This window comes from Balaenoptera acutorostrata, chromosome 18 (assembly GCF_949987535.1).
Source record: "Balaenoptera acutorostrata chromosome 18, mBalAcu1.1, whole genome shotgun sequence".
Taxonomy (NCBI): Eukaryota; Metazoa; Chordata; class Mammalia; order Artiodactyla; family Balaenopteridae; genus Balaenoptera; species Balaenoptera acutorostrata.
Genome location: NC_080081.1, coordinates 8,610,094 through 8,623,584, shown reverse-complemented (window position 1 = coordinate 8,623,584; position 13,491 = coordinate 8,610,094). Strand labels below are relative to the sequence as shown.

Sequence of the window (13,491 nt, the reverse complement as noted above, 5' to 3'; positions counted from 1 at the left end):
GTGTGCGTAAGTGGAAACACACGCTACTCAGGCACTTTTATAACCTACTTCTGTCACTGGGTAATACAGTGAGAACATCTTTACAGGTCAACAGATATTTACCCAATAATATTTGTTTTAAGATAGTCACCAGAAGGGCTGCTAGCAACCCGTTACAGGAGTTGTTTGCATTGCTTTCAGTTCTCTGTTAAAATGTGAAACCAAATAGCCTCAATATTCCTAGCCAGGAACAACAGTAGTTGTTGAGCTGGTGCTTGGTGACGATGCGATGGTGAACTCTGCGGGCTTTGACTCAGCAGACCCTGCTGGCTCGATCCAGCATGGCAGCCACTGGTCACACGAGAGTCTGAACTGAGCTGTGCTGCAAGTATGAAATGAACACCAGATTTGCAAACTTGGTACAAAAAAGAATGTAAATTAACTCATTTTTTCCTATCAATTTCATGTTGAAATTATAATATTTTAGATATGTTGGATTAAATAAAATATGTTACTAAAATTAAATAAACCATCTTTTTGTTAGCTTTTTTTAAATATGGCTTTTAGAAAACTTTAAATGCCATGTGTGTCCCACATGCTTCTCCTGGACAGGGCTATTTTAGACTTTGTAGACAAGAGGGTGCTTCTGCTTATTACAGACGAGAAAAGTACATTCATCAGGCGTCTGAGCAGCGACACTCATTTACTGTCCTTCTATAAAACATACTTGATGCTATGGCCTGCCATGTGTAAGCCCAGATACGCGCACACACGCACACACACACACACACAAACACAGACATTTTGTCTACTTATGAGGGAAAAAACTGCTGCGTAACGGCGAAATAGCCGTGACTGCGGATGGTTTGTGTGTTGTACTGTGATTTCTTTGGCCGGTGGCCTTTCTGCAAAGGCCCTGTGTATCCAGTGTCCACCGTCGTAAGCCGACTCTAACTGCTTTCGTTCAGTGCTGACGGGGCCCTTGGCGTGAGCATCAGCGCCCCAGGGGGCGCCATAGCCTCCGTTCCCAACTGGACGCTGCGCGGGACTCAGCTCATGAACGGGACGTCCATGTCTTCTCCCAACGCCTGCGGCGGCATCGCCCTGATTCTGTCAGGTAACCACGTGGCTCACCTTACAGCCGCTGCTCAGCTTCCCAGTGAAGCGACAGTGAGTTGTCGGCTGTTCCGCGTGTACTTCAGCCACAGTTTCGTTACTTTGCTTAATAAGATAGAAGTACCATGATAGAATGGATTTTAAAAGAATCATTTATATTTCATCTTGGTCCTGGTTCTAAAGTGCATGATTTATTTATAAGCTTAGTTAAGTAGGTGTGAAGTATCTAGACAATTTCATGTTCATAGCATAAAGTAAAGTCAGATTGTGGCCGTGAAAAGTAATTGAATAAATTTCTCTTATTTCAGGCAGATATATATATATTTTTTAATTTATTTATTTATTTTATTTATTTAAGGCTGTGTTGGGTCTTCGTTGCTGTGCGAGGGCTTTCTCTAGTTGCGGCGAGCGGGGGCCACTCTTCATCGCATTGCGCAGGCCTCTCACTATCGCGGCCTCTCTTGTTGCGGAGCACAGGTTCCAGACGCGCAGGCTCAGTAGTTGTGGCGAGCAGGCCTAGTTGCTCCGCGGCATGTGGGATCTTCCCGGACCAGGGCTCGAACCCGTGTCCCCTGCATTGGCAGGCAGATTCTCAACCACTGCGCCACCAGGGAAGCCCAGGCAGATATTTTTAATTTCTGAATTTCTCAGGGTGAGAAAATGTGGTACAACTGGCAATGTCCTGGCCCAAAGTAAAGTTTGAGGTGGATACTAGTTTATGTGATGATAATGATTTGAATGTGTATTCACTCATTCAGCAAGCGTATTTATTGGCTATTAATGACTCTTAAGCATTATTTTAGCTCTGGGGCTAAATTAGTGAACAGAACATCAAAAATACCTGCCTGTGTGGAGTTGATGTGAAAGTTGGAGGAGAAACAGACTGTGAACAAAATAAAAAATGATTTCTGTTACACGTGAGAAGACAGTGAATATTGGCACGGAGCCAGCGAAGCGGACGGGGCGGTAGGCTGGCGTGCGAGAGGCTGCCGTGGTGTTGGACGGGAGGGCGTCGGCCCTGACGAGGGCTCAGCGTCCGGGCAGCCCGGTGGGCGTGAAGATCCCTCCCCAGCAGCGTCCCTCTGGTCAAGTCCTGGGCTCTCCACCCACACTCCTGGTCCTGTCAACCTCACCGAGTAGCTCAGCGTCGCTCGCGCCTCTTGTCTGTGGCATGCTGCTCTCTTTGCCTGGAGCTCCTTTCTGCCGTGTCTCGGCCTGTGTGTTCCCTGTGTCTCCTCTGATAGACACTGCTGGGGATACCGACTCACGTATCTGTTCTCATGGAGCGTCACCCTTTCGTGGATTCTCAGTGACACAACGGTCACCTTCTTGACTGGCTCTCAGCGCCGTAGCGTTTCCATGTTTGTTTTGCTCGGGGCTCACTCTCCTGAGTGTCTGCGTGTTCCGTTCTGGAGAGGACAGGGGTGCGCTCTTACTCATCTTGCACCTGTAACAGCAGTCGTTAGCAGAAGGTGAACAGCTTGGCGCCGCCGCATCCTTCCCAGAGGACAGTCAGCCCCAGCCTCGCTGCTCCCTGGCATTGCCAGGGAAGCTTCTAATTGGTGCCCATGCCTGGGATCCAGTCTCAAAGGTGCTGATCTAATTGCAGCAGGACCTCAGCATCTTTCTGGCTCCTTTCAGTACTCTTGCTGTTTATAATGGGCACCCGGGTTGAGACCTTCTGCCAGTGACCATGTTGTTTGACCAGCAGTATTTTAAGGAAGGTGTCACTCGATGCCTTTTGGTACTTGCTCAGACGTTTACATTCCCAGTGCAGAGCCCGCGTTCATGCTGCTGCCTAGTGGGCGCACAGGAATTTTCGTTGAATGAAGTCTTTGCGTTAACCCAAGCAGCTTGAGTCAGACTGTCAGTTTTTTGGTGCTTTGGTTTTTTTAATAAAAAAAGATTTAAAAGTGCTTGTTGAAACACAAGACGTTAAAACCAGAGGATGTACGCGCTATCCGTACTAGTGAGCGGAGAGCGTTTCAAGTAACCAGCTCACCTGATGGACACTACTTTCTTGTTTTCTGTTTTTGGCTTTTAGGTCTGAAAGCTAATAATGTTGACTACACGGTTCATTCAGTCAGAAGAGCTCTCGAAAACACTGCAGTGAAGGCTGACAATATAGAAGTATTTGCCCAAGGACATGGTATTATTCAGGTATTGTCGTTTGTACGAAAAACGGGTTGTAAATCAGCAGGATAATATTTTAGTGATTACTGGATAATATTCCTATTATAATGACGATTGAGTTTTTCTGATTGATTATATGCCAGAGTAGTCTCTGAACTGTAAGCAAAGAGGGTATGAAAACAAACTTTGTACTTAAGACAGATATGTGGGGCTAAGATGGAGAAACGTAATAGACGTAGGGCACGTAGAGGGTGGAGTTCACGGCAGAGCAGCAGAGGGCAGAAGCCGGCCAGTCGTCACGGCATGTGGAGGTTTCCTAGCTTCGTCACTTGGGAGTGAAGAGGGTGGAGTGGAAGGCGAGTCCAGTGGCTAGACCAGTGTTTTGGCCAGTGAGGTAGAATTGCCCTCCTAAATGGGGTTTCCGTGTAGGTCAGAGAGGCGGATGGAGAAACTGACTTTTTGCTTGTACTTTGCTACAACGGAAAAGGAATTGGTGATCTGCGATAAAGTACTTTCTTGACCCAACCGTGTATATCTTACTGTTTGTATTCTCTTAATTAGGTTGATAAAGCCTATGACTACCTCGTTCAGAATACATCATTTGCTAATAAATTAGGTTTCACTGTTACTGTTGGAAATAACCGTGGCATCTACCTCCGAGATCCTGTTCAGGTGGCTGCACCTTCAGATCACGGTGTTGGCATTGAACCTGTATTTCCAGAAAATACTGGTGAGTAATAACCGGACAGTAAGCTGATGTGCTCACATTTATGCTTTGAATGAATTGTACCACAATAGAGAAATGCTGTTTAGGCTAATGCTCTAAAGAGAAGACAGGAATTGACAATGTTACTATTTTGTATTTCATAGAGGTGTAGGGGACACTGATGGCAATTAGGGATCCTGATACAGTGGCAATTCGGTTAGCAGTGTGACTACCAGAAAAACAGTAGAATGGGCCTTTAGGGACCTGGAGCTTTTATTAAATTGTGGATAGTAAAGCATCAAATTCCTTTTCTTTCCCACTTTTACTGCTTGGGTGTAAGACAGAGTTTTTGGTTGGAGAGTGGGAAGCAGAAGTGGCCAGGGAGAACCCCAGCTCAGCGAGTGTAAACAAAATGGTCATCACCATAAACTTAGGAGTCTTTTCTCTTAGTCAGATTCTGCTAACTGTATGCAGTAATGAAAAATACTCACTGAAATGGTTTGTGTTGAGGTTGTAGCCGTGTTGGGGGAACACATGAATGGATTCCGAGCATCCTAAAATAAGTGTGAGGGAGGTTCTGTGGCTGTCTTATGTAAGCTGTGTTTCGGGAGCCCATGCCTACCGCATTTTACAGCCAACCACATCTATCTGCGGAGTTTTCTTGATGACAGAACGTTTTAAAATGGAAGAAAAGGAAAAAATAACTAATCTTTACTTTTTGGTCTTTTTAATGCCAGAAAATTCTGAGAAAATATCCCTTCAGCTTCATTTAGCTTTAACTTCAAATTCATCATGGGTTCAGTGTCCCAGCCATTTGGAACTCATGAATCAATGCAGACACATAAACATACGTGTGGATCCCAGGGGCTTAAGAGAAGGATTGCATTATACAGAGGTATTTATCGGGGTGTCTTCATTTTTACTTTCTGTAGTCTTTAAAATGGGTAGAAGTCTTTGTGTAGCCATCCATTTCCCCATTAGTCTGAGTAAGTCAGGGGTGGTCATGCGTGTATTTGTCCAGGCTGTTTGCCATTAATTATGTGGCCTGACATCAGAAAATGGATGCCAACTTGTACTTAGGACCTTTACGTTTTAATATTAGATTAATTTATTCTCTGAGTAGATTCACCCTTTTTTTCTTTTATTTTCTCTTTTTAAAAAAGTCTGTTTATGGATACTGACACTTATTCCTTTTTCAAGGTGTGTGGCTATGATATAGCATCGCCTAACGCAGGTCCTCTGTTCAGAGTCCCAATCACTGCAGCTATTGCAGCAAAGTAAGTGCCCAGCTACCGACAGCTTGCTGTTACGTGTAATTATGTAATGGCTGTTTATGGAAGTGGGGTGAACTTTTAAAGGATCCATAGGCCAGAACCAGGTGACTGGGTTTTGGTTCTGTTCCTTGCTTAACGTTCAGGGTGGTGCGTAGTCAGTCACGGTGTTCCTTGTTCACGGTGAGGGTAACTGACAGCATCTGTCACCCGCCCTCCACCAGGATGACATCTGTCACCCGCCCTCCACCAGGATGGCGGCGCCCTCCTGACACCTGATTCAGAGGCTGTTTCAGCCTTCATCCGGCCTGATGCCTCTGCAGTGTTTGACAATGACTTTGTCCCCTCCCACCCCCGGCCCACATTCCCCCCTTATCTCTGGGATTACTGTTACCTCCTCGTTTCCAGACTCTTCCCTTTCCATCTTGTCTTCTACCCCGGAGATCTGATCCCCCTGCTTCCTGTATAAAGCACCTCAGCGGCGTGCCCAAGGATCGTGCTCCTTGACACAGCAAACGGTGTCGCTTCACAGCCAGTGTTTGCCGCGGCTCCATCACCGAATTACACGTTTCCACGAGCTCACCAGTGCTGACCCCCCGGTTTCCTCAGGGCGGGTGCATTTGCACAGCTGGCTTCTTTGCTTCAGTTTCCTGTCCCTTAACTTAATGACCAGGCGTGTTCTTGGTCATCTCCGGGCGGAGGGAGTCCCTCCCTGCTGCGTCACGGCGCTTTTCACGTGCCTGTGGTACAGACTTTAGCTAGTGTGTTGTCATTTTTAATTCACCCCATTTGACTGTGAGCCCACGGAAGACGCGGGGACGGCATCTTACGTGACCCCATATGGAGCCCGTTGTACAGAATGTGCGAAACAAATTATTCAGTTCATGAAGGGCAAGATGGAGATGAGAGTACTGGACACAATAGAGAACTCTGAGTTAACAGCTTCCATTGAGTTAGTTGCACAGTAATAGTTAATATGCAGTAGGTCTCAGCCCATATGAAACACAGGATGAAACCGAGGAGGTAACAGGTGACACACACGTGAAAAAATTGCAGAACAGTTAAATTCTCAGCCGCATATTCCCTGTAAGTCCTGTAGGAACTTTGACAAGGTAGTGTACAAGATTCAGGAGTCGGCTGAGACCTCATCTCCTTCAGGAAGCTTTCCCTGACCGCTCCTCATGAACCTGGAACCTTGTATCTTCTCCACTAACGCTTCCTGTCTCCCCAGAGCATATTACGTTCAACGTCCCTGTTGGGTTTTCCGTCCCCACTAGATTGGCTGGGGAAAAGGAAAACATTATATTCATTGTTGTAATTGTAGCACCTAATAGCAGTGCCTCAGGTATAGTAGGCACTCATTAAATGTTTGTCATACTGACTAGAGTTTGTCCTTAGTATGTACTTCAGGTTTCTGGGTTGGGTAATTATACATTTGACCTTTATGTTTCACTGATCCCTTACAAAAACGCTATAGAAGTACTTTCTCTTCTTTACTGTGTCATTTATGGCATGGGTGCATTTTGAAGCTACGAAAGAGATTAAATTTAAATATCAGTCTCAACTATAAGGCAGTATCAGTGGCACAAAACATTACTTTTGATTTTAATATTTTGGACTCACAATAGTCCAGATTTTGGTAACTGGAAAATCCTGTGAATGTTGTAGAATTCCTTTAACCAAAAAAGAGGGAGCTGTGTGTCTCACTTCAGACAAATTATAAAGCAAACAAGTAAAAAGCAGAAAAAGCATCTCCACAGTGTATCTCTGCTAACATGTTGCAAAACTGAGATGACATTGTGCGTACTGTTTTTTTACCAGCTTTTAACTCCCTGTGTTCATTTTTCATGAGCTGTTGAAATCTAGAGTACCAATGGGCTTAAAATCTAAAACTTTTTTAATGAGAGTGTCATGTTTAATCATTTATTTTTATTAATTTTCAGAGTAAATGAATCAACCCATTATGATCTAGCCTTGACAGATGTACATTTTAAACCTGGTCAAATTCGAAGGCATTTTATTGAGGTTCCTGAGGGTGCAACATGGGCTGGTAAGTAAAATTAATGTCTTGTCTTGCCCATTTACCTTTATGTGCATTCTATCTCTGCTCTGATTATGACCATATAAAGTTCATATATCTGCAGTAGACTTTTCTCACAACAGTAATAGGTGTCTGGCACCCTAGATTTGCTATTAGGTTCAAACCTCTTTAAAGATCTAGTCCTATTTTGCCTTGGCTCATACGTCAGTCATCTATCTAGGCCAGGGGTCTCCAACCGCTGGGCTGCGGACCCGTACCGGTCCGGGGCCTGTTAGGAACCGGGCCGCAGAGCACGAGGTGAGCAGCGGGCGAGCCAGCGGAGCTTCATCTGCCGCTCCCTCCCCACCGCTCGCATTACCGCCTGCACCATCCATCCCCAACCAACCCCCCCCCCACCCCCCCCCCCCTGCCAAGTCCATGGAGAAATCGCCTTCCACGGAACTGGCCCCTGGTGCCAGAAAGGTTGGGGACCGCTGATCTAGGCTATCTTAAGATGTCCTAATAGTCAGGATTTTAATTTGGTTCAGAATAATGCCTTCTCTGTTCACGATCAGAGTCAGAGTTGCATCGTGGTACAACTCAGGGCTTCTACTCACATAGGCCCAATGCTTGTGTAACATCTAACTCTAATAAAACGGGCGCTAATCATACCAAAGAATAAAGATCTATAGTTAATTCATACTGAACATGATGTCTGGTAAATGTCAGTGATTATAATGCCCTAATTATGATTTGTTTAGGTTGGGTATTGAAAATAATTAGTTCTTTGGTTTTTTTGTTTGTTTGTTTTTTGTTTTTAATAAGAATTGAACAGATCATCCAGAATAGAAGTAGTTCAGAGCATTTAGCAGTCTTTGATTAGATATATACTGTGGGAGGTGGAGAGGTGGGAGAGATGTTGGTCAAGGGTACAGACTTCGTTATAAAATGAAAAAGTTTGAGGGATCTAATGTCCAGCATGGTGACTGTACTTAATAATACTGGATTGTATACTTGAAATTTGCTAAGATGGTAGATCTTAGATGTTCTCTCCACCCAAAAAAATTGGTATCTATATGAAGTGATGGATGTGTTAGCCAACCTTATTGTGATGATTGTTTCATAACATATACATATTCGCCAAATCATCACGTTGTACACCCTGAACTTGAAAATATTATATGTCAGTTGTTTCTCAATAAAACTGGGAGGAAAAAGAGTCAAAGCAGGGAAAAAAAAGAAATGTACTACAGATGATTCCTATTTCAAATACTTAGACATATTGTCATAACACTAGATTCTGTGTTCTTAGCAAGTGATTAGGTTCCCAGAGCCCTGTGACCACTTGATCTTGTGAAGCAGAGAATTAAGCGTTGCTTCAGTTCCTTGTCTCAGGGCCAGGTATTTGTTAGATAAGCTGCTGACCTGGCTTCACGGTGATCCTGGCTCATCTCCAGCTCAGCTGCAGAGCACAGCTAAGCATATGTAGTTCTGATAGTCATACTTTCCAGAAGCAAACAGTGCAGATAAACCAAGAGCGAGAGACTAGGAAAAGTTATCAGTGAAGTTGGATAAATGGATACTAATGGAACTTAGGCATGCTAACAAATAGAGGTTTCTAAAATTAATACCCTCTTTACCAAGAATTGATTGGTTTTTAGCTAAACCAAGAGGAAAGGTTGAACTTAGTAACAGAGGAGGGAGGGATTTAAAAAATTACCTGACTAGGATAATTGTGTGTCCATCTGTGGACAGCTTGCTGTTTCCTGCTGTTTGCAGCATAGCGGTTGCTTATTTTAGTCCTGATTTATTTATTTTCCATAGCTAAATTTTCTACCCTCTCATCTTTATTAATACTCTGTCAGTTCATTGTTTTTAAGGAAATATGCAGATTTCATTTGAATATATCATTTCATTCTCTTGATACAGTATTTCCCCCAAAGTAGGCATTATGAAAGCCATTTTGTGTCCATTTTAAATCTTGTCAGTTAAAATGTTGCTTCTTCCCTTCTCGTCGTAGAAGTTACGGTGTGCTCCTGTTCTTCTGAGGTGTCTGCCAAGTTTGTTCTTCATGCGGTGCAGCTTGTGAAGCAGAGAGCCTATCGAAGTCATGAGTTCTATAAGTTTTGTTCCCTTCCAGAGAAAGGAACGCTGACTGAAGCTTTTCCTGTCTTAGTAAGTTTTAATTAACAGTCTGGAATCCTGAAACCGTTTCCTTTCTTTCTGGGTGTGGGCTAAGACTGAGTATTTGAATTTGATTTTATAGTTTGTATTCAGAGCACATGGGGACTGTATATTTTATTAATGCTGAATAACGTGGGAAGATAGGTCGTCTTACTAGGATACTTGCGACCAAGTCGAGGTAAATGTTTATCTCTTAGGAAAGTGCTGGTCTGCTAGATGCTGACGCCTCACAAAGTGGACCCTGGTTGAGATTGTCTCCTCATCGTACAGTAGATTATATCCATGTTTAAGACTTTTCTCCGTGTTTTCTACTTATTTTAGTTATTTTATTAATGCCCTGTTGTTAAGAATCCATGAGGTTAATTTGCTGTGTAGGTGAAACTGCTACTCCTTCCTACAAATTACTTCAAGTGTGGCAGCTCTCCAGGCTTGTCTGTAGTGTTAGAAATGGTGCCCAGCCCTTCCTTCTAGAAGGTGAATGCACTGATGTTCTTTCTTGAACTTGCTACTTAGTGTTTTCAGATGGCTGCCTCATCTTTCCTGTATCTCTTATGTTTCTGATAACTTTGACTTGTGTCCTTGTATGTGTTATAGAGTAATATGGTTCACTTTAAACTTTCTAATGCACTGATTACTAGAAAACTTAATTTAAAACTCAGTGTTCAAAGAACAGCTTTTGTTTTTAATTTTTTTAATAGGAAGAAAGATATGAGTGACCATAATTTCATTTGGCTTTGGTTGCCAGGCAGCTCTTGAGCCCAAAACTCAGCTGTGGCTATTGAATATGCCTCACAAAGCTGTCATACCCCTTCTCTTGTCATTGTTCTTAATTATTTTTCCTTTGGTCCCAAGTTTTTATTCCAGTTTGTTTTCACCATTATTTTATTACATGTACTTCAGAAGCTACCTCAGCCCTCTTACGACAAGCAGTTTAGGATTATGAGTAAATAACTGTGTATTTAAATACCTGCACTCTGTCTCAGCAACTGTGATTTGTGTAACTTCAGGCATAGCTAATGATAAGGTTCTGTGAATTTTCCTGCTGTACAAATAGGAAAAGTTTGAAAGCATAGAACTGCTTTGAAACACCTATTTATGTTTTGTGATTTACGCATTGGTAATTTAATTTCATTTTTCTTTGCAGGGTGGGAAAGCAATTGAGTTTTGCATTGCTCGTTGGTGGGCAAGTCTTAGTGATGTCAATATTGATTATACCGTTTCTTTTCATGGGATAGTATGTACTGCTCCTCAGTTAAACATTGTAAGTTCCACATTTCCATCATTTTTAATGTCAGTTATTTGTGTTACTGTGAAATAATTTCAATGGTTGGGTTTACATTTTAATGGGGAGATTACCTATGGTTCTGGAAATAACAGTAGTCTTTGTTCATGGGTGCTTATAAACTTTGTGTCTGACACATTTAGGTCCAAGTATTGTTTAAAAATGCAGTTTGTTTTCAGTAAAGTTTGAGAAACTAATTTGATAAATATCCTTTGTAGCACGCATCAGAAGGGATCAACCGTTTTGATGTTCAGTCCTCCTTGAAATATGAAGATCTGGCTCCCTGCATAACTTTGAAGAGCTGGGTCCAAACACTGCGGTATCTTCAATGTTTTAGGGCTGCAAATGTTGGGTGTCAGTGTGACGGGGGTGGGGGGATGGGCGTCTCTTCACTCTTTGGAAAGGGTCTCTCTTATTTTCAGTCATGTGAGTGCTGGACGTGAAAATTCAGTTCACGACTTTCCAGCCCAGGGAACCCGGCGGGTCTCTGAGAGGCAGCTGCAGCGGCAGCTTCTGGCTTTAAGTGACACGTGCCTAGAGCCCTTGCTCTGGCACCTGGCAGGGCCCATCCCGTGACGAGGGCAGGGCTGTCTGCGGTCAAACCCTGTCCTTCAGCACTGTGAGGGACTGTCACCTAGTCCTGGGATCTGATTCTGTTGAGACTGTCAGTTGATGGTTGAAAATGTTTTTGTCATGAGAAGATTACTTTTGTAATACTGCAGAATTTAACTGTGTATTGCTGTGGTTCAGTCAATAAAGAATTATATAAGTTAATGATTAAAATATTACAACATACACGGAAAAGGACAGCGTCTAGGAATGCTCATTTGTCATTTATTGTGATATGATGTAGATTTTGCTGATTATAGTTTTCTCTCATTTAAATGAACTCCTATGCAATTGTCTGATTACAGCCCACTGAGTGCAAAAACAAAACCTTTAGGATCAAGGGACGTTTTGCCAAATAATCGTCAACTTTATGAGATGATCCTGACTTACAACTTTCATCAAGTAAGTGTTTGTGTAACCAAGCGTACCCTTACAAAGAACTCTTGTGTTCTATGAATCATAAAATCAAAAATGGAAGGACAGTGTATTCAGTGTGTGTGTGTGTGTGTGTGTGTGTGTGTGTGTGTGTGTGTGTGACATACATATATATGAAATAGAAACAAGTAATTAACCCTGGTTAATTTAGAATTATTCTTTGGGAAATTATGATATAGAACGATCTAAGTACCATTCAGATCTGAAGTCACAGATGCTAATTTGGTGGTGACCTGGCCTTTGAGCCTTAGTTTTTGTAATCGCTGACACCTGCCTGTTCTGCGGTAGCCGTCCACTGGTTTGATGTCTTGTCGAAGCCAGATGCCTTCTGGTTATGGAACCAGGCCTGATTGCTCTCTGTGAAGCAGGTGTTGGCACAGTGAGGCATCAGAATAGCTCCTAGGTTGAATGGGTGGTAAAGGTAGCTGAGATGGGCATAAAAATCAGATCGAAGTTTATGGAGGATCAGTAAGATTTTAGTAAAACTCTTACTGAAGCATAATATGAATTACTGTTGGGGAGATGATTGATTTTAGTGGATTGTCTAATTTCAACTTTATAAAGAAATTTTTAGTTTTATTAAGAAACCAGTTAATTAGGGGTCCTGAAGAATAGGTATTGCTTTAGTAATGAATACAATTAGCTAGGTTTGTGTTTTTTAAACCTTGTAAAAGAGAAGTACCTTTTATTAGTCCCGAAATCCTGGATGTGTTCTGCATTTTTGAAATTGGTTACTGCAAGAAAATATTTTTAATACTTTTAATGTAAAAGTCTGATCAATAGCAATATTACAGATCTACATTAGAAATCATATAAACCACATCAAATAATCATTCTTTTTTTTTTTTTTCCCCCCCCACAGCCCAAGAGTGGGGAAGTGACTCCAAGCTGCCCCCTGCTTTGTGAATTGTTGTACGAATCAGAATTTGACAGCCAGCTGTGGATTATATTTGACCAGAACAAAAGACAGATGGGTTCCGGCGATGCCTACCCTCATCAGGTATGATTTTTAGAATTAACAGGAGCTGTTTCTTGAGCTGATGAAGCCCGGATTCTCGCTCTGGTAACGTGGCTGCTTTTTAAACACCAGTGTGGTTGTGCGTTTAGTACTTGGACACACGGCTAGCAGCTCAGCTGTCTGTTGCAGGACAGACCGTGACAGCTTTTCAGCCCCATGGTTGGGCTGATTCCGGCTTCGGGGTAAAGGAGGGCCAGGGGGATGCTCGCAGACGCTGGCCAGCAGAGCTTTTTATTTTTAGTATTTCTCCTTCCTACCCAGTGCTTGCCCCTATCTGAACGGTGAAAGCACATCGTCCGGGATATGTGAGCGCCTTGAAGTGATCCCAGGTCTGAACTGGATCCAGAGCCCAACGGCAGTGCCAAGTGTCTTCAGTTTATTAGAACTTTGAAATATGTTTCTTCTTGGTCAGCTGTGTAGTGAGCACTTACTATATGCCAAGCACTGTGCCTGGCACTGCCATTTGGAAGGAAAAAAATCTTTTAATCGTGTAATTTATAGAAATCTTATCCCTGATTGAAAGACTGTGACAGAGAAATGAGCTATTTCCTGTAACCTTTATAATTTTATGCTAAATAATAAAAATAATTTACGCAGGGTTTTCAGTTAGTCATTCAAGGAATGGTTTCCTTTTTCTCCTCAAAGCCAGGCCCTGGCACGTCTCCTCAGTACAGACTGGGTTATTGCAGCCATTCCTTTGGTTGCTTTTAAAATCTCAGAAGAAACTGCTGCTGCAGA

The 13,491-nt window shown here is 42.8% G+C and overlaps 1 protein-coding gene across 3 annotated transcripts in view; it reads left to right on the top strand.

Annotated features, from left to right (window-relative positions):
• Positions 1-13,491, top strand: part of TPP2 (tripeptidyl peptidase 2) — a 69,420-nt gene that overhangs the window by 36,150 nt on the left and 19,779 nt on the right. For all 3 annotated transcript variants that reach the window (XM_057532877.1, XM_057532875.1, XM_057532878.1), the window contains exons 11-21: positions 948-1,096; positions 3,140-3,255; positions 3,790-3,958; positions 4,672-4,829; positions 5,135-5,211; positions 7,149-7,255; positions 9,246-9,400; positions 10,554-10,670; positions 10,910-11,010; positions 11,606-11,702; positions 12,598-12,735. In XM_057532877.1, the coding sequence (XP_057388860.1) occupies positions 948-1,096; positions 3,140-3,255; positions 3,790-3,958; positions 4,672-4,829; positions 5,135-5,211; positions 7,149-7,255; positions 9,246-9,400; positions 10,554-10,670; positions 10,910-11,010; positions 11,606-11,702; positions 12,598-12,735 (1,384 nt within the window). The remainder of the gene's footprint in view (positions 1-947; positions 1,097-3,139; positions 3,256-3,789; positions 3,959-4,671; positions 4,830-5,134; positions 5,212-7,148; positions 7,256-9,245; positions 9,401-10,553; positions 10,671-10,909; positions 11,011-11,605; positions 11,703-12,597; positions 12,736-13,491) is intronic.